Here is a 19,709-nt window from a genome sequence, read left to right as displayed (position 1 = left end):
AGTTCCTCTATAGAGATGAGAGTACCTTCCAGAAGGACAACCATCTATGCAGCACTCCACCAATCAGGCCTTTATGGTAAGGTGGCCAGACGGAAGCCACTCCTCAGTAAAAGGCACATGACAGCCCGCGTGAAGTTTGTCAAAAGGTAACTAAAGGACTCACACACCATGAGAAACAAGATTCTCTGGTCTGAATAAACCAAGATTTATGCCAAGAGTCACGTCTGGAAGAAACCTTGCACCACCCCTGCGGTGAATCATGGTGGTGGCAGCATCATGCTGTGGGGACATTTTTCAGCGGCAGGGACTTGAAGACTAGTCAGGAACGAGGCAAAGATAAACAGAGCAAAGTACAGAGATATCCTTAAAGAAATCTTGCTCCAGAGTGCTGAGGACCTCAGAATGGGTCGAAGGTTAACTTCCAACAGGACAACAACCCTAAGCACACAGCCAAGACAATGCAGGAGTGACTTCGGGACATGTCTCTGAATGTCCTTGAGTGGCCTGCCAGAACCCGGACTTGAACCCGATCAAACATCTCCGGAGAGACCTGAAAATACCTGTGGAACGATCCTCCCCATCCAACCTGACAGAGCATGAGAGGATATGCAGAGAAGAATGGGATAAACTCCACTAATACAGGTTTGCCAAGCTTGTGGCATCATACCCAAGAAGACTAGGCTGTAATTGCTGTCAAAGGTTCTTCAACAAAGTACTGAGTAAAGGGTCTGAATACTTAAGTAAATGTACAAATTATTTAAAAAATCTGTTTTTGCTTTGTCATTATGGGGTAATGTGTGAAGATTGATGAGGAAAATGTAATACCGCTACCCTCAACCCCTCCCATCTATCTCTTAATTAACACCCTCCATATTTGATTTCTATTTGCCATATATTTTTCAACTGTGCTGTGATATTTCACAAACATTCTGAACCTTTCTATTCTCATAGTTTCTACAGATTATGAATTAAAGAGAAACATTTTTGCCAAAAGTATTATTATATTATTGATTGATTGTCTATGACTTAGCTCCAGGTAAACGTTGCAATTCTTCTGCCATTCCTGGACCTCCGACCAAACACAAGCTACATATGGACAGTACCAAAACAAATGATCTAATTATTCTGTCTCTTCACAGCAAAATCTGCAGAGCTGGGATGGTTGTATCTCCATATAGATACACTGCTCAAAAAAATAAAGGGAACACTTAAACAACACAATGTAACTCCAAGTCAATCACACTTCTGTGAAATCAAACTGTCCACTTAGGAAGCAACACTGATTGACAATACATTTCACATGCTGTTGTGCAAATGGAATAGACAACAGGTGGAAATTATAGGCAATTAGCAAGACACCCCCAATAAAGGAGTGGTTCGGCAGGTGGTGACCACTTCTCAGTTCCTATGCTTCCTGGCTGATGTTTTGGTCACTTTTGAATGCTGGCGGTGCTTTCACTCTAGTGGTAGCATGAGACGGAGTCTACAACCCACACAAGTGGCTCAGGTAGTGCAGCTCATCCAGGATGGCACATCAATGCGAGCTGTGGCAAGAAGGTTTGCTGTGTCTGTCAGCGTAGTGTCCAGAGCATGGAGGCGCTACCAGGAGACAGGCCAGTACATCAGGAGACGTGGAGGAGGCCGTAGGAGGGCAACAACCCAGCAGCAGGACCGCTACCTCCACCTTTGTGCAAGGAGGAGCAGGAGGAGCACTGCCAGAGCCCTGCATAATGACCTCCAGCCGGCCACAAATGTGCATGTGTCTGCTCAAACGGTCAGAAACAGACTCCATGAGGGTGGTATGAGGGCCCGACGTCCACAGGTGGGGGTTGTGCTTACAGCCCAACACCGTGCAGGACGTTTGGCATTTGCCAGAGAACACCAAGATTGGCAAATTCGCCACTGGCGCCCTGTGCTCTTCACAGATGAAAGCAGGTTCACACTGAGCACATGACAGACGTGACAGAGTCTGGAGATGCCGTGGAGAACGTTCTGCTGCCTGCAACATCCTCCAGCATGACCGGTTTGGCGGTGGGTCAGTCATGGTGTGGGGTGGCATTTCTTTGGGGGGCCGCACAGCCCTCCATGTGCTCGCCAGAGGTAGCCTAACTGCCATTAGGTACCAAGATGAGCTCCTCAGACCCCTTGTGAGACCATATGCTGGTGCGGTTGGCCCTGGGTTCCTCCTAATGCAAGACAATGCTAGACCTCATGTGGCTGGAGTGTGTCAGCAGTTCCTGCAAGAGGAAGGCATTGATGCTATGGACTGGCCCGCCCGTTCCCCAGACCTGAATCCAATTGAGCACATCTGGGACATCATGTCTCGCTCCATCCACCAATGCCACATTGCACCACAGACTGTCCAGGAGTTGGCGGATGCTTTAGTCCAGGTCTGGGAGGAGATCCCTCAGGAGACCACCCACCACCTCATCAGGAGCATGCCCAGGCGTTGCAGGGAGGTCATACAGGCACGTGGAGGCCACACACACTACTGAGCCTCATTTTGACTTGTTTTAAGGACATTACATCAAAGTTGGATCAGCCTGTAGTGTGGTTTTCCACTTTAATTTTGAGTGTGACTCCAAATCCAGACCTCCATGGGTTGATAAATTGGATTTCCATTGATTATTTTTGTGTGATTTTGTTGTCAGCACATTCAACTATGTAAAGAAAAAAGTATTTAATAAGATTATTTCTTTCATTCAGATCTAGGATGTGTTGTTTAAGTGTTCCCTTTATTTTTTTGAGCAGTATATATATATATATACAGCATTCTATTGGTTGCAAGAATTTTGTATAATAATTTAAATTGAAAAATTCAAAGTTTTGAATCTGGCATCATTTTGCGTAACAGTTCATAAACCATGTGTCATGGAATTGGTATATCGAAAATCTAATCCCAACTATTTTGCAATCTATATGGCACAGCTGGCATTTTTTTGGTCCTTCAATTAAACTGGTACACTTTTTTATTTATCACAATTTTCTTTTACCAATTTTGGTCTTGAATGCAGGGCTGACAGACAAGTTCCTTACTTTTTCCCCCTTCCACTTACCTCTTCTTTTTTTGCGGTAATGCTGCAATTAGTTGGTTTTAATTTTGGGTAGAGCACATGCTTTTGTTAGCTGCATGTGTGACATAATTCCCCCAGTCCTATTTATGATATAATTTACAAACATACCGTTTTACATTTTTTGTTGTTGTAAAATAACAGTTTTTTATCAATTAGTGTAGTTGAGTTTAACCGCAATATTTGTTGTATTATTTGTTCTGTCTTTTCTGGTGGATTAAACTGAAATTGCAACCAACTTTTTATGGCTTGTTTTAAAAATAGCAATATTTTGGAGATGATTTCATCTTAAAATAACCGCTAGTGAGAGGTTGTAATCTGAATAAAGGGGAAAAGGCCATTCTTAACCTCTATGGGTTAGGTGGGACGCTTGCGTCCCACCTACTCAACAGTCAGTGTAATCCCGTGGCGCGATATTCAAATACCTCAAAAATGCAAAAACTTCAATTTTTCAAACATATGACTATTTTACAGCATTTTAAAGACAAGACTCTCGTTAATCTAACCACACTGTCCGATTTCAAAAAGGCTTTACAACGAAAGCAAAACATTAGATTATGTCAGCAGAGTACCCAGCCAGAAATAATCAGACACCCATTTTTCAAGCTAGCATATAATGTCACATAAACCCAAACCACAGATAAATGCAGCACTAACCTTTGATGATCTTCATCAGATGACAACCCTAGGACATTATGTTATACAATACATGCATGTTTTGTTCAATCAAGTTCATATTTATATCAAAAACCAGCTTTTTACATTAGCATGTGACTAGCATGTGACTAGCATTCCCACCGAACACTGCCGGTGAATTTACTAAATTACTCACGATAAACGTTCACAAAAAACATAACAATTATTTTAAGAATTATAGATACAGAACTCCTCTATGCACTCGATATGTCCGATTTTAAAATATATTTTCGGTGAAAGCACATTTTGCAATATTCTCAGTAGATAGCCCGGCATCACAGGGCTAGCTATTTAGACACCCAGCAAGTTTAGCACTCACCAAAGTCAGATTTACTATAAGAAAAATGTTATTACCTTTGCTGTTCTTCGTCAGAATGCACTCCCAGGACTTCTACTTCAATAACAAATGTTGGTTTGGTCCCAAATAATAAATTGTTATATCCAAATAGCGGCGTTTTGTTCATGCGTTCAAGACACTATCCGAAAGGGTAAATAAGGGTGACGAGCATGGCGCATTTCGTGACAAAGAATTTCTAAATATTCCATTACCGTACTTCGAAGCATGTCAACCGCTGTTTAAAATCAATTTTTATGCCATTTTTCTCGTAAAAAAGCGATAATATTCCGACCGGGAATCTGCGTTTAGGTAAAAAGAGGAAAGAAAATAAAGCACGGGGTCGACTCGTGCACGCGCCTAAGCCCATTGTCCTCTGATTGGCCACTTGCCAAACGCGATAATGTGTTTCAGCCAGAGGCTGCCTCGATATCATTCAGCTTTTTCCCGGGCTCTGAGAGCCTATGGGAGCCGTAGGAAGTGTCACGTTACAGCAAAGATCCTCAGTCTTCAATAAAAAGAGCCAAGATGAACAACAACTTGTCAGACAGGCCACTTCCTGTTCAGAATCTTCTCAGGTTTTTGCCTGCCATATGAGTTCTGTTATACTCACAGACACCATTCAAACAGTTTTAGAAACTTTAGGGTGTTTTCTATCCAAAGCCAATAATTATATGCATATTCTAGTTACTGGGCAGGAGTAGCAACCAGATTAAATCGGGTACATTTTTTATCCGGCCATGTCAATACTGCCCCCTAGCCCTAACAGGTTAAACATGGGGGGAGACATTCTTACTAATCTGCCAGAGAACCAGTTTGGACTTAAGTATAACTTTTGTATGACTGACTTTTTTAGTGAGAGGTCTAATTCTTTAATATTTAATCATTTCTGCCCTTTTAATTCATATTCATTATATAAATAGGCCCGTAAAATTTTGTCTCGCTTCCAAATAAAACTGAATAATCTTTGCTCATATAATTTAAAAAACAGGTCGCTAGGTGTAGGCAAGACCATAAGCAAATAGGTAAACTGAGATACGACTAAAGAGTTAAACAGGGTATTTTTCCACAAGTAGACAGGTATTTTCCTTTCCATGGTATCAAGATCTTATCTATTTTTGCTTTCCACACTATTAAAATGTATTGCAGTGAGTTCATTTCTTTCTTTTGGGATATGTATACCGAGTATGTCCACATCACCGTCAGACCATTTTATTGGTAAACTACACGGTAATGTAAAAGTTGTATTTTTAGTGATCCAACATGTAATATAGTACACTTAATTGATTGTAATCCAGAGAGGTTAGAAAACGTATCTAGATTCTCTATAAGGCTGTGGCGGGATCCCAATTGTGGATTTAAATGAAAACATGAATCATCAACATACAATGACACCTTTGTTTTTAAGCCCTGCATTTCTAACCCCTTGATAATACTGTTGGATTTGATTTCAATAGCTAACATTTCGATGGCCATAATAAATAGAAATGCCGATAGTGGACAACCTTGTTTTACTCCTCTTGACAGTTTAATACTTTCTGAGAAGTAGCCATTATTTACTATTTTACGCCTAGGGTTACTATACATAACTTTAAACTATTTTATAAGAGATTCTCCAAAAGTGAAATATTCCAGGCATTTATATATAAATTCCAGTCGTACCTTATCAAAAGTATTTTCAAAGTCAGCTATGAATACCAGGCCGGGTGTCCCAAATTGTTGATAGTGTCTTATTGTTTCCAGTACTTATATTATCTTCAATGTATCATCCATGTAAAAAAACCTGTCTGATTAGGATGAATAATAACCGACAATACCTTTTTAATTCTATGTGCCATGCATTTTGCTAGAATATTTGTATCACAACTCTAAAGTAGAAGGGGCCTCCAATTATTTTAAATGGACTTGATCTTAACATTTTCCACTTGGATCCTGTTTCAATAATAATGAAATCAGACCTTCTTGTTGAGTATCGGATAATCTACCATTTTTATAGGAGTGGTTAAAACATGCTAATAACTGTCCTCTGAGTATATCAAAAAAGGTTTGGTGTACCTCCACTGGTATGTCATTCAGCCCTGGAGTTTTAGGTTAAAAGGCTTTAATTGCATCAATAAGTTCCACCTCTGTAATTTGGCCTTCACATGAGTCTTTCTGTACAACTGTTAATTTTTCTTATAAATTAGGAAACTACATGTGGGCCTAATCCGCGACCCTCTAGCAATCCAAAGGTTGCGTGTTCAAGTCACGTTGGGGACAACTATAGCATTTTAGCTAACCCTTCCCCTAACCCATATTCTACACATAACTCAATTCACCTAACCTGCTATGTAAATTCACCTAACCTTTGTCATTTTAGTTCTCCTAACCTTTTACTTAAATTATCCTAACCTTTTTTGTTAGTTCCCCTAAGCGCCAACATAAATTCTCCTCGTAATTCTCCTTTGTTATTATGGTGCAACAAGCAACCTGGTCTCAGAGAAAGATGTATAATAGCATACATCCTCCAAGATGTATGATAAGTGATGTTCATAGGCTATTGTAGGACCGGGTAAGACATATGATACTATGCGTCCTATAATTCATATGATATTGTAGGACCAATATTCCATTCATAATGTAACCTAACATAACGTAGTATATCATACTAAAATTGTCACAGATTTACGAACAGAATAATCCGAATTGCCCTGAGACCGCGTTGCAAATTGATTGTGATAAATTGTTAATTAAGCTGATGTTTGTCTTTTAAAGTGGTCTATAACCATCTAACTACATGTTTTCTGAAATGACTTTAGGTATGCCTATTGAATTAGCCCTGATATATCATACATGGAGGAAAGTATTTCCTTTTGAAAAGTGGAGGAAGTCCATAGATAGTAAAGGTGCCCATTTGATCCATTTTCAAACATTTGTTAGTAATTAGCCCGAGCCGCAGACCGGACATTCTACAACATATGCACCCTCCGTCCCTCCCTCTTCTTTCCATCTCTTAGTCCCCCTCCCATCTCTCTCTCTCTCTCTCTCTCTCTCTCTCTCTCTCTCCCTCTCTCCCGCTCGCCCAGTCATGTTTCCCCATGCTGCACATGGTTACTGTCCAAGGTATAAGTTTCCTCTGGCTCTGAGGGAGAGGAGCAGCAGCCTTTCGCAGACTAACTGTAGCATGTAGCCAGGAATTTGTTCTTCACACACTAATAGACCTAGACTGTTTTATGTATGTGAGCTGCAGTTCAGTTGCTGGTGAGCGAGAGAGAGCCCATGGGCTGCCTGAAGAATTCCTACTGTAGTTGTTTGGAGAAAAGTCTGGCTGGATATACAGCATTCGTAAATTAACAAGTAAGTCCTGTCTCCTGCTCAGTGCTCTGGACACCCTGAACCATTTACAAGAGGGACCTGTTGCCTATGGATGAGTGTATACATTGTAAATTAGACACTGTTTTTCTGTCACTTCTGCTGTAGGAGACTGTACTGCAGAGAAGAGGACTGGGACAGTCAGAGGCTTTTGTCCAGACAAGTTCTTCACATCGTCACCAGAGCTGCCTTGAAGAATCACCATGAAAGGTTAGACGACTGTTGATGACTCTCTGTTGATGCTGTATTCAAATTCTACTGCTTACTGTGCAGGAATATAATATATTATGTAGGAGACGTGAAAGTGCACCGGTGGCACACAAATGTGCAGACAGCTCACTTTTAAGACCAGTACCTCACAGCGTCCAGAGAAAACGTTGGTTTGTTGATCTTGGATGTGGGACATCCACCCCTTTTGCTTTGAAAGATCCGTATTTCAAAAGCATGCTGTTTTCAGAAGCCACACGTTTGCTTTTTGGCTTACTTTAAGGATCTTATATGAGCCCTATTGAAAGGATAACATTTAAAGACTAACTTTTGTCAACTTTGCATGATGTATAAGTCTTCAGAGACTCTGAAGAGGCTTTCGAAATCTGAGGAGTCCTCTTGGAGGAGGAATTGAGTAGCGACATGTGGCTTTAGCTTTGGAAGGTGTTATAAAGTGTTGTGGTATTTACAGGGGAACACACAGGCAGGAGGTCTCCTCATCTCTTGTTTGGAGTGTGCTCCATTGAAGCCGGGCTACTAAACATGTAGACTAACACATTCCTAATGTGAAACAGGAAAGAGGCACCTCAGTAGGGGAAGCAGCAGGTGTGTGATTGGCACATACAGTACAGTAGAGAGAACTCTGACTGGAGACAGACTGCCTTACAAGAACTTGAATAACTGTTCAACACAGTTCTCTTCTTTGGAAAGACAAATGCATTCCTTCGACAGGCATTCAATCATAAATCTTTGGCACGTGACAGTTATCAGATTAAATTGAAAGGTTGTAATTATACAAAACTACTGGGATTGCAAGAGAGAAGTTTGTGAGATTACAGAACAAGACCCTTGCTAGTATTGCCAGACATGCCAGGCTATTTCTATCACGAGATGTGCAAAGTGTTTTCCTGGAGAAAACGAGGGCATGTTTAGGGTAACATTTGATTTCAAGTCTAGACTCTCTCACTCCACCAAGAAGAGCTGCTTGAGATCCTTTGGAGCAAGACCATTTGGATCAACACATTCCAGGCATTTCACTGCTTTGAAAGCAACTACACATTCCCTTTTAAGTGCATCTAAAACAGTTGGTTGTCAACAGGGGCTTGGGGAGACACTAGTCTTTATCAGTTGCAGTTGGGGCCCTTTGTTGTTAGAGAAATCTTGTCTCTGTTTTCAAATTGGAGATTCAGGTATCCATGTTAAAAGCTTTAAGTCAACACCAATCAGGTGGACATTTCAAACAGTACAGTATAGTTGGTTGTCAGTCTTGGTATTTGTTTGGTTTGGAGAATGGATTGCCAGTTGCTTCTGTTATAAGACAAGAAAACATAACCTCTTGACCCAAAGCTTATACTATAGTTCAATAGTCAAACATAACTGGATATTCCCTGCTCCACATTTGAATGTGTGTGAAATCCAAACAGTGGTTTACATATTCATCAGCTTTTGTAGGTTGATAGGGAGAGATTAAGTTTAACATTTGAAAATCCTCTGCCAAGTGTAAATCAAAAAGGAACACAATAGGGTAACCACAAGCATTGACAAATCATGAGGTTTGTGGACATGAAGGGAGTTGACTGGTGTCATGTTCTTGCTCAGTGTGGCCCAAAGTTCACAATAACAATGAGGGTGGGAGGACTTAGACTTCATGTTGCCAATGAGAGACCACTAACATTCTCTTTGTTCACTGTGTGTTGTACATGCATATTGGCGATTGTTTGATACTTGAAACAAATGCAATGTGAATAGAAACACTGGGTTGTTGATTTACATTTACATTTAAGTCATTTAGCAGACGCTCTTATCCAGAGCGACTTACAAATTGGTGCATTCACCTTATAATATCCAGTGGAACAACCACTTTACAATAGTGCATCTAAATCTTTTAAGGGGGGGTTAGAAGGATTACTTTATCCTATCCCAGGTATTCCTTAAAGAGGTGGGGTTTCAGGTGTCTCCGGAAGGTGGTGATTGACTCCGCTGTCCTGGCGTCGTGAGGGAGCTTGTTCCACCATTGGGGTGCCAGAGCAGCGAACAGTTTTGACTGGGCTGAGCGGGAACTGTGCTTCCTCAGAGGTAGGGAGGCGAGCAGGCCAGAGGTGGATGAACGCAGTGCCCTTGTTTGGGTGTAGGGCCTGATCAGAGCCTGAAGGTACGGAGGTGCCGTTCCCCTCACAGCTCCGTAGGCAAGCACCATGGTCTTGTAGCGGATGCGAACTTCGACTGGAAGCCAGTGGAGAGAGCGGAGGAGCGGGGTGACGTGAGAGAACTTGGGAAGGTTGAACACCAGACGGGCTGCGGCGTTCTGGATGAGTTGTTGGGGTTTAATGGCACAAGCAGGGAGCCCAGCCAACAACGAGTTGCAGTAATCCAGACGGGAGATGACAAGTGCCTGGATTAGGACCTGCGCCGCTTCCTGTGTGAGGCAGGGTCGTACTCTACGAATGTTGTAGAGCATGAACCTACAGGATCGGGTCACCGCCTTGATGTAGGTGTTAGGTCAGAGTAGTCTCCTAGAGTAGTCTCCTAGAGTAGTCTCCTAGAGTTATCTCCTAGATTAGTCTCCTAAGGGAAGGCTTCATGCCCAGGGCATTACACAGCAATGCCATCATTAGAAATGGGTCCGCTTACTAGGTGGCTGTCCTTTTGTGGAAACAGAAAGGAACCTTTTTTACTGACTCCAGTTTCTCTCCCTAGGGTGTCGTCATTTGGCCACTATTGGCAGTCAACAATGTCCTTGCCCTATCAGCAGTTCTGTATGGACCTTTCTTCCAGCCCAATGATGGCCCTTTCTTATGTAATAGGTTACAGAATTAAATAATTATTCTATTTAGCCTAATGTGCGATAGCTAGATTATTAGCCAACTTGTCAAACTTACCCTCATACCTACATAGGTATTCATATGGATGTGGTTACAAATAATCAACTATGTTTAGAGTAGCACCAAAGAGTACTATGTAACGCAATTGCTACCTCTAATGTTCTTGCTGAGATGTTTTAACAGAGCTCAAGGTGTGTTTTCATATGTGGCTGCGTACTGTAAGACATCTGGCCAAGAGACAAATGAACTGTATTGCTTCGGAGAGTCAAAGCTCTTCTTTCATACCCTAGAACTGAAACATTGTCAATGTTTTTCATCTTGAATCCTCTCCATACAGTACCATCACTGTATCAATCTTTTCTCACCACGTACATGTTTGTCAACTGTTGAAATGCAATCATCTCCATAGCTTTAGATGAGTCATGACAGAAGTATTTGGATGAACAACAAAGATTATTTTCATTACTATCAGGAATTGAAAAGTTTTAACACATTATGACAGTACCTGAGAGGTATTTTTGGCAAGTTCTATAGTGGACAGAGGTCTACATGGTTGTTGCCTTATACACTGTTAAAACAGAAAACATATCATCAAATTCACATTCCAAATAATCTATTATAAAAACTAATGATAGGTAGGGGTTATTCTGTTTTCAGTGCAATAACATTTATGTTTTTACCAGGCACATTAGACTCTTTAGCAATGCAAGAATGACACACCCTCTAATCAAGGAAATCTGCTGGACATACAGTACCTGCTGGATATACCATATAGACATTTCACTCCCCTGCTGGCATATACGTTATTGGATTACAAAGTTATCTAAATATTTAAAGATTTTTGGAGTGGACACTCGATTCATGAAGTGTTTGATGAAATATAAATGTTAGTTTTGTCCATTAGAATTTGCAGAAGTTTTTTTCTTCCGTTTCCTCCAAATGCACACGGAACACTGGTTCTACTTCAAACACCCACCACATTTAAATATCTTACATTCTAAAGACCACTGACCAATAGAGGCCTCACCTGAGTGCCTGATTCTATCTTAAAAACATGTCTAGTGATTATGCTGGTGAAGTGCCCCTGATTGATGTGAGGTGCTGATGAAGTTCCTGGTTGACGTAAGAGGCATGTTTTATACAGGGAAGGCAGGGCAGACCACTTCTTTCCTCCGTTGGCAGAGCCGGGAGAGCAGTGGAGGGCAGGCCCGGGTTTAGCTTACAGCCACCGGTATGGCTGACTGGATAATGTAAAGTCTAAGATCTGCAGCAGGCAGCTGGGCCCATTCCAGACCCCTTCCCTCTCTCTCTCTCTTCCACTGGTCTGCACATCTCAGCATTTCAGTCAGAGCCTTGGCCTTCAACAGTCTGACTTCAGCTGCTCCAACAGGCTGACTTCACATAAACACCCTCACCTCAGAGTTCCTCTCCCCGTGCACAAAAAGCACAGCCCAGCCCAGCAGAGGTGAAAACACCAGGGCTGCCTGAAAGTAATATAAAGGGGAAAAGACAGTGAAGGAAAAAACTCAACAGAGACTGTTCTTTACTTTTGTGGATGTTGTACCTTAGTAAGAGAGTTGTTGACATAACTCAGATGAGATTCTGAAGGATTACCTCACAAGAAATACTGAGGTTTGTAGCCTAAAATTGCATATGCCATTAATCAGTTGAAAGGCCTGTGTACATCTCTATTGCATCACAATGGTACAGTAAAGTAAGCTTTTCACGGTAATGTCTACACCTGTTGTATTCGGCATATTCGGAAAAATATAGTTGATTTGGTTTGATTAAATCACATAGATTATAAGTTATAGCTCTATTAGGTAAGCATTACTAGTTAATTTAGTAGTTAGAGCGTTGGGCCAGTAAACAAAAGGTTGCTGGATCGAATCCCCAAGCTGACAAGGTAAAAATCTGTCATTCTGCCCCTGAGCAAGGCAGTTAACCCACTGTTCCCCGGGCGCCGAAGACGTGGATGTCGATTTAAGGCAGCCCACGTACCTCTCTGTTTCAGAGGGGTTGGTTTAAATGCGGAAGACACATTTCAGTTGAATGCATTCAGTTGTACAACTGACTAGGTATCCCCCTTTCCCTTTCATTTGTGCCCAGCAATAAGCCATTTAAACCCAAGTTGAATCCAAATTCAGGTCTTGGCTTGAAGCTGCTTCTCTTTACCATCAGTGTACCATGTCCCCCTGGCCCCTCTACCACATAGAGCTGGAACCACAGCCAGCCCAGCTAGCATCACACACAATCCGCCTTACTATAGTGTTTCATATTAGGCTGCAATGGGGCCCTTTATCTGACAGCACATACATTTTCATTCCAGCCCACCATACTTAGAGAAGTGAATGATATATTGGTCAGAGACACAGATTAAACACTAGGAAAACAATCCCGTTTCCAATTTGCGTAATTGTGTTTCTGTGGCTGAAGGTGGCTGAAGGGGCTTATTGCATTTCACCTCGTACTTTGTGATTTATGACCACTTTAATAAAACGTGTGAGTTGTTCCTTCAAGTTTCATACTATTGACCTTCATCTGTGAACACGCATTTCAAGTCTCTCCATCTGTTTTTCAGAAATCTATTGCGGATACGAGAACCAGCTCTTTAAAGGTGAGGACAAACATGCGTGTTGGTTTTCTAAATTATCCTCTGGTTCTTGGACAGAATGGTGTGACAAATCTGTTTGTTGCTGTCCTGGCTTTGTCAAATCTAGTAGGCCTACTATTGCACGCTTGCATGGTGGGAGTAGTCAGATTAAGGACAGGGTTAAGGTGCCTAATGGGAAGCTGAGTTTAAGTAAAAAGTCAATGAATGCTGGCATGACCTGAACTTCTGTGTGCTATCAGATGTTTCCATAACAGTGACACATTTTTCTTTGCCGCCTTTCAGAGGAGGATCTTAGTGGGGAGGAGGAAGAGATGACTTCCTTTAGAGGTGAGAAACATGGTTCCAAATCTACAACCCACAGGCTTTCTTTCTTGCTGTCCACTTTTGTTAATTTTGCTTGTTATGTGGATAGACAAGCAGGTTCTATGACGTGTCCTTCGTTTTGATATTGTTTTGATATGTCGGTCATGAATCTCTCAGACGAAGAACCCAACAATACAATAACCCTTTGAAAAATAGCATCAGAATATCCATCAAGGGCGTATTGTGTACACATTTGGGCTACGTGTGTACAGTGTTTGTGTGCGTGAGGGCCTGCGTGTGTCTGCATACATCTGCCATCATTGTTTTGTTTGTGTGCGTGCATTGTACATCTGTTTCAGATATCCCTCCTTAATCCTTCTCTTTCCTCCGTCTGACCACCATGCTCACTCTACACAGCCTCTGCTGACCAAAGCCAGCCACTAGTCTGGTAGTTAGTCATGCACAGTCCACACAGTGTCAGGGTTAAGACAGGTATTTCCCCTCCTATCTGTTCTCTAACCACCTGATGTTATGGTAGAGAGACTAAAGCCCCATGCTTCTGATTGCAGGAAGAACCAGAGGTGGCTGTGTGAAATGCCAGCAGACACGTTCTCTGCAGCTGGCCGTTAAAGTGCTGTACAGTTTCTTTGCCTTCCTCATCATAGCAGTGGCAGTGCTGGCATCACTTGGTGAGTAACAATGATATTATACCAAATCTGGCGGCAGGCAGCAGGTAGCCTAGCGGTTAGAGTGTTGAGCCAGTAACTGAAAAGTCACTAGTTTGAATCCCCGAGCCGACGAGGTGTAAAAACTTTCAATGTGCTCTTAACTTCTGATATTGTTCTAATCATGTCAGCTAGCTACACACAGAGAGTGGGGTCACAGCCAGGGTCATAATTTCTCCAGCGTTGCTGTTGATAATGGCTGACCCTGGTTGTGACCCCACTCTCTGTTGGTGTCTCAGGGGATTTTGAGCTGTTAGGCCCACTTTTACACCACCACTTTGGTTGGGTTTGATGATATATAATAACTAAACTCATAAAGCCGTATTAAATCCAGATTATTGTATGAGTAGATTAAAGTCTGGGACTTGGTGTTTCTGCAGGTATCGTGTGTGCACAGACCTCAAGCTTCACAACAGCAGGCATTCTTCCCCAATCAGGACCTCCTCTCTTTTGTCATGCTTGACTTAACAATGTGCTCCACACTGTACAATAACAGATGAGAGGGAGATCTGGTTCAAGCCTACAGGGTTTCTGTTGTAAAAAATAAGGGACCTTTAATTTCCGACAAGGATCGATTGAACATACGACTTCAAACCGATTTGCCAGGTCTTACCTGACTGACAACTTTTTCAGTGCTTACAGATGTTACTTGCATTTAGGCAAAAATATTATTGCGATTCAAAAAGATAAATCTCATTTTCACAGCAGCTCAGAGCTCCCGGAGGGCCATTGTGTAATTCCAAGAGCGCTGATACAGAGGGTTGGGATTCCAACACTGCAGTGGCACTGCATTTTATTGGCGGGGTCTGCTTGAGTTTAAGTCAACGCAGAGCACAGCAATAATGAGGCGAAACAAGAGCAAAGCACTGTAAACCTTATATCGTGAAATGTCTGAAATGTTGTTTGGCTAAAACTCCCCAAACGTCGAGCGAGAACTAAAACATGAAGTCATAAATATAGAAATGTCCATATCATGCAGCACATCTGTTTTACATTGTTCAGAGTCCCCAATAATTAGTGTTATATAACAGGCATTCTGGTGGGGGAAAAACATCATATTAGAACCTAACCAACCTCTGTGTAGCTAGCTGACATGATTAGAACAATATCAGTAGTTAATGTCCACCAGTACACCATGATAATGTAAATGAATGTTGAGAAGCTGTGTAGAATCAACATCCCTGAGACCCAATGCAGCATAACTGGTGGTATGTAAATGACATCGTTAGTGAGTGCAAATATACTATGGTGAGCCAGTTATTAATCCCCAGAATCAAGGATTAGGAAATTATATGCAAGTATAAGTCCTTAAAAGTGTGCTTTAAGCACTGTTGTTCTTCTACTGGGGAACATAAACAACTGGGAAGTAACCAGCTGTACAAACCAATAGCATTTTTTGTGCAGTACTTTGTAATAGAAAGAAACTGTCTTGTTGTTATCGTACAAGAAGGTTCAAGGCGGCAACTTAATTCTGTTCACTGATGTGTATTGTCAAAGAACTGTTGTTGTTACTCTATAACTTCATTTGCATCCCAGTTTCTCAACACATGTATCATGTCTGTTTCAATCTCTATAGAGGAACCTCCATTCCCGTTATTCTGAAAGTCTAATTTACATAATTATCTAATTGTCTCATCATAATTGTCTCATCAGTATTTAGGAAGGTCGACAACTTATCAGAAAAGGAATCCTTTTATCATAAGAAGATTACCAAGGTCCAGGAAAGTATACAAGGTGAGAGAGTATGATTAATCACGTGACAAAATGTGCTATGCAAGCAGAGCCTCCCAATGTGGCTGCTGACAGAGAAGTCAAGAAGTAAACAATGACTAGTAGAGCATACTGGACATTTCTGCAGATTTCCAAAATGTATTTTGTCGAAAGAGGACCCCTCTGTTTAAAATAGGTCACCCATTGAGTGTAACTGCATGGGTGACTGAGTATGAAGTCTGGGCCAGTGAGGATCCACTCTTCAAGCTTCATGGCCTGCCTCTTCTGGGGTGTCAACTCCCTGAAGAGACATAATTTGCAGAGTCTACGACAACTGCCTCCATTGGCCCATTTATGAAAGCACTGCATCCGTCAGTCGACTACAATTTACAAATGGGAACTCTGATCATGATTAAATGATACATAAACAGATCACCATAATATTGTTGTCTATTCTTTCACAGATCTTAGCACTGTCAGCAACTGCTCGGACTGCTTCAATGTGGCCCACTTCAGCGAGGAGATCAGTAGGCTGAAGGGGGAGTTTGAGGACCTCCAGAAGATGATCCTGGGTCAGGAGCAGGTCCTGGACCAGGCCTCCCAGACCCAGCAGACCCTGAAGTCAACCAGCAGCAGGATGACCCGAGACATGCAGAACTACTCCCTGTCCATCAGGCTCATCAACCAGTCCCTGGAGCGTTACGTACACCAGGTGGACGGATGGAAGGTGGTCATCACCGAGACGGACGAGAGCATGAAGACTCTGTCTCAGGATCAGTATGACCTCAAGGCCACGGTGAATCAGGTCAACACCTCGGTGGCCCTCAGCTCCTTGTGGATGGACGCCCTGCAGAGAAAGACCGACGAGGAGACGCTGGTCCTGCAGAAGATGACCGCTGACTGGCAGAACTACAGCCGGGTGTTGAGCGGTCTGAAGTCTAACTCCAGCACCACCACTCAGATGGTGAGGAGCATCCAGAGCGGCATCTCGGCCACGCACCAGAGGATCAGCATGAGCTCGGAGATAGTGCACGACCTTACCCTGCAGGTGATGAACCTGCAGATGCAGCTAGACAACGTCACCTCCTTCATGGACGAGCACGAGGAGAACATGCACGACCTCCACTACCACTCCAAGTACTACGAGAACCGGACGGGCGAGAGGTTCATCACCATGGACGCCCGCATGAACTCCATCGAGATGGAGATCGACACCATCTCGTCCAGCATCAATGCCACAGTGAGCCACGTGCAGAGCATGTACAAGTACATCAACATCGAGAGCACTTCGTGCCAGACGCGGCTTGGTGGCCACACGGAGGACCTGCACAACCTGAACACAACGGTGCTACTGCTGATGCACCTGGCTGACACTCTGAGGCAGCAGTACATGCTGCTGAGCGTCCGTCTAGACGTGGACGTCAGGAATCTGTTCATGGTCATGGAGGAGATGAAGCTAGTAGACACTCACCACACCCATGTCATCCAGAACTTCACCATTCTGAAAGGTACAGCAAGAGATGTTCTTGATGTTTTCGCCAAAGGCACTTTTGTTTACGAGATCTTCATTTAGCGGTGTTGCTGTTGGCTGGTTTCATTAGTGCTCACTTGACTCTTCTCTTCCCCAAATGCACTTCTATTACTGTTTATACTTGCTAATATTGCTACTATCACCTGTGCTCACTCACACTACTCTTCTCTTCACAGGTGCACCTGGCCCACCAGGTCCAAAGGGCAACAGAGGGGAAGGAGGGGCCAAAGGTCCAGTTGGCCTGACAGGAAACAAAGGAGACAAAGGCCCAGCAGGGAACCGTGGCCCTCTGGGAGAGAAGGGCTTCATCGGGCCAGAAGGAGCTCAGGGGGAGCCAGGACCAATAGGAGCCAGAGGCGGAGTGGGGATCAAAGGGGCGAATGGTTCTGTGGGCCAGCCTGGCCCCCGTGGAGAAAGAGGAGAGAAGGGAGATATAGGTACTGTTGGTAAGGATGGACTGCCAGGCCCCAAAGGGCCAATGGGAATACAGGGCCAAGCAGGGCTCCCAGGGGTGCATGGGCTACCCGGTCCAAGAGGAAAGCCTGGGCCTGTTGGTCCACACGGAGCCCCTGGCCCACCAGGCCTACCAGCTTACCCAGCCACAGTGTCTTGAGGGGCCCATAAGGTCTGATCACTACAAGGGCAGGATTAGATGTACTGTAGTGATGTACTGGCAGCCTGACAAAGGGGTGGAGTGTAATTGAAGAGGATGGAATGGATGGATGGAGCATGGGAAAGCTCATTCTCAAACTTTCTGCTTCATGTTAGTCCATTGTTTTCATTGGACACTCAATGGACAACCCATGCTCTTGAGCATATACTGTACAGTACACATAGCCCTAAATGCATGTTCAGGTATGAAGGGTGAAGAGGAGACTGCAAAATTGAAGATAACATAAAGACTGCAAAAGTATGAGTTAAAAAAATGCATTGTAAGTTTTCAGTATTATATACAGCTGAATGTATGCTTGAAGGAACCACAAAACCCTCATGGGGGCTTCATAAAGATCTAGGTTTACATTGCCATGCAGTTTCATGAGGGTACACTTAAATAGCGATTATTTTGTACACACATTTGTGAAACATTGACACGTGAAGTTCTGTTTGATGGCACTTGACTGGTTTTATAAAGTATAGAAACTACAGTCTGTTTTTATGTGTTTGCTTTTGCATCTTTTATGTTTCGGAGCAGGTTCTCTGAATACTGACTGAAGTTGAGATGATTAAACAGGTCATAGTCATAATGGTAAGGGATGAATGAAATTGCTGAATAACCAAAGGAATCTGCTTGGGTAGCGCAACTCTGGATGTATTGTGTTTTAGTCAGCAATTGAACATTTCCTGAAATACTTAAAATGTATGGTTTTTGAATAAATATCTTTTTACAAGACATATTTGGGGTTTTATGCCAATATTTTGCTAAGTTACATTCAGTGTTTTCAGATTTTAAAGTGTATATAATATACATCATGTTTGTTGTGTGTTCTTGTTTACATTGTGACTATTCATATGAATCTCTGCACATAATCAGAGTTGTGTGATGATATGTGTATTTTAACAGTAAATAGAACATGTTAAAAAAAAAGGTGTAATGATAAGAGACAGACGCTGCGTACCGGGCACACACTAGTTGAATCAACGTTGTATAGACGTTGAATTGACGTCTGTGCCCAGTGGGTATTTTTGTAAACCTGTGTCATTCTTATAAACATTTGACTGGCTTGAATAGATGTTCAATAAATGCTACCATTCTACTTCACCAAAGTGTATTGACATCACATATTCACAAGTTCTGCTATTCTTCACATATCTGAACCTATTTTGAACTCCCGTTTGTGTCTGGTAGAATGCTTGGATGTAGCTGCCGGGAGAGTCAATCAGAGTTCTACTCAGTCCAAAACCCTGAACGGAAAAAGGAGTGGTTTTGCTCATTAATTAAGAACATGCAGTTTTCTCCCTCCAATAAAGTATCTTAGGATTTAGTGACTCAAACAGTCTTTAATTTCCTGTGTTACTCAATTGTTTTTTAATACAACTCATGCCTTAGATGTTTCAGCTATATTCCACATAGAATATTAGCTGTGGATATTATGGCTTCAAATTACGTGCTGATATCATGCAGTCTCATGAGATCTGAGGGACACGAACTCTAACAAAAACTTCCCCTAAAATCCACTCAAATCCCATATTTTTTTGGTCATATGGATTTGCAATGTGTGGAGGGATTCGACCACTTTATATTTTCACCTAAGCAATATTACAGAGGAAAACAGATTGTAAAATTAAATGGCTTTCAGACTGAAGATACACTATCAAATTATTCTTCAAAAGAAGGAAAAGACTGC

At 42.4% G+C, this 19,709-nt stretch overlaps 1 protein-coding gene across 1 annotated transcript; it reads left to right on the top strand.

Moving 5' to 3' along the window:
- Positions 1–7,168: 7,168 nt before the first annotated feature.
- LOC106607813 (scavenger receptor class A member 3-like) lies at positions 7,169–19,118 on the top strand. Its single transcript, XM_014205181.3, has 8 exons — positions 7,169–7,437; positions 7,561–7,662; positions 13,063–13,098; positions 13,378–13,422; positions 13,968–14,087; positions 15,777–15,857; positions 16,298–17,341; positions 17,541–19,118. Exons 2-8 carry the CDS (start codon positions 7,656–7,658, stop codon positions 17,975–17,977), a joined length of 1,770 nt encoding a protein of 589 aa, XP_014060656.1. The 5' UTR covers positions 7,169–7,437; positions 7,561–7,655; the 3' UTR covers positions 17,978–19,118.
- The last annotated feature ends 591 nt before the right edge of the window (positions 19,119–19,709 follow it).

This window comes from Salmo salar, chromosome 06, assembly GCF_965601325.2.
Source record: "Salmo salar chromosome 06, fSalSal1, whole genome shotgun sequence".
NCBI lineage: Eukaryota > Metazoa > Chordata > Actinopteri > Salmoniformes > Salmonidae > Salmo > Salmo salar.
The sequence above is the reverse complement of the archived record's forward strand: the minus strand, read 5'-3'. Positions and strand labels throughout refer to the sequence as shown.

Coding starts and splice junctions, on each gene's coding strand:
- LOC106607813 (XM_014205181.3), top strand. Junction 15,858..16,297: donor GGTCCAGGAAAGTATACAAG/GTGAGAGAGTAT, acceptor ATTCTTTCACAG/ATCTTAGCACTGTCAGCAAC. Junction 17,342..17,540: donor GAACTTCACCATTCTGAAAG/GTACAGCAAGAG, acceptor TTCTCTTCACAG/GTGCACCTGGCCCACCAGGT.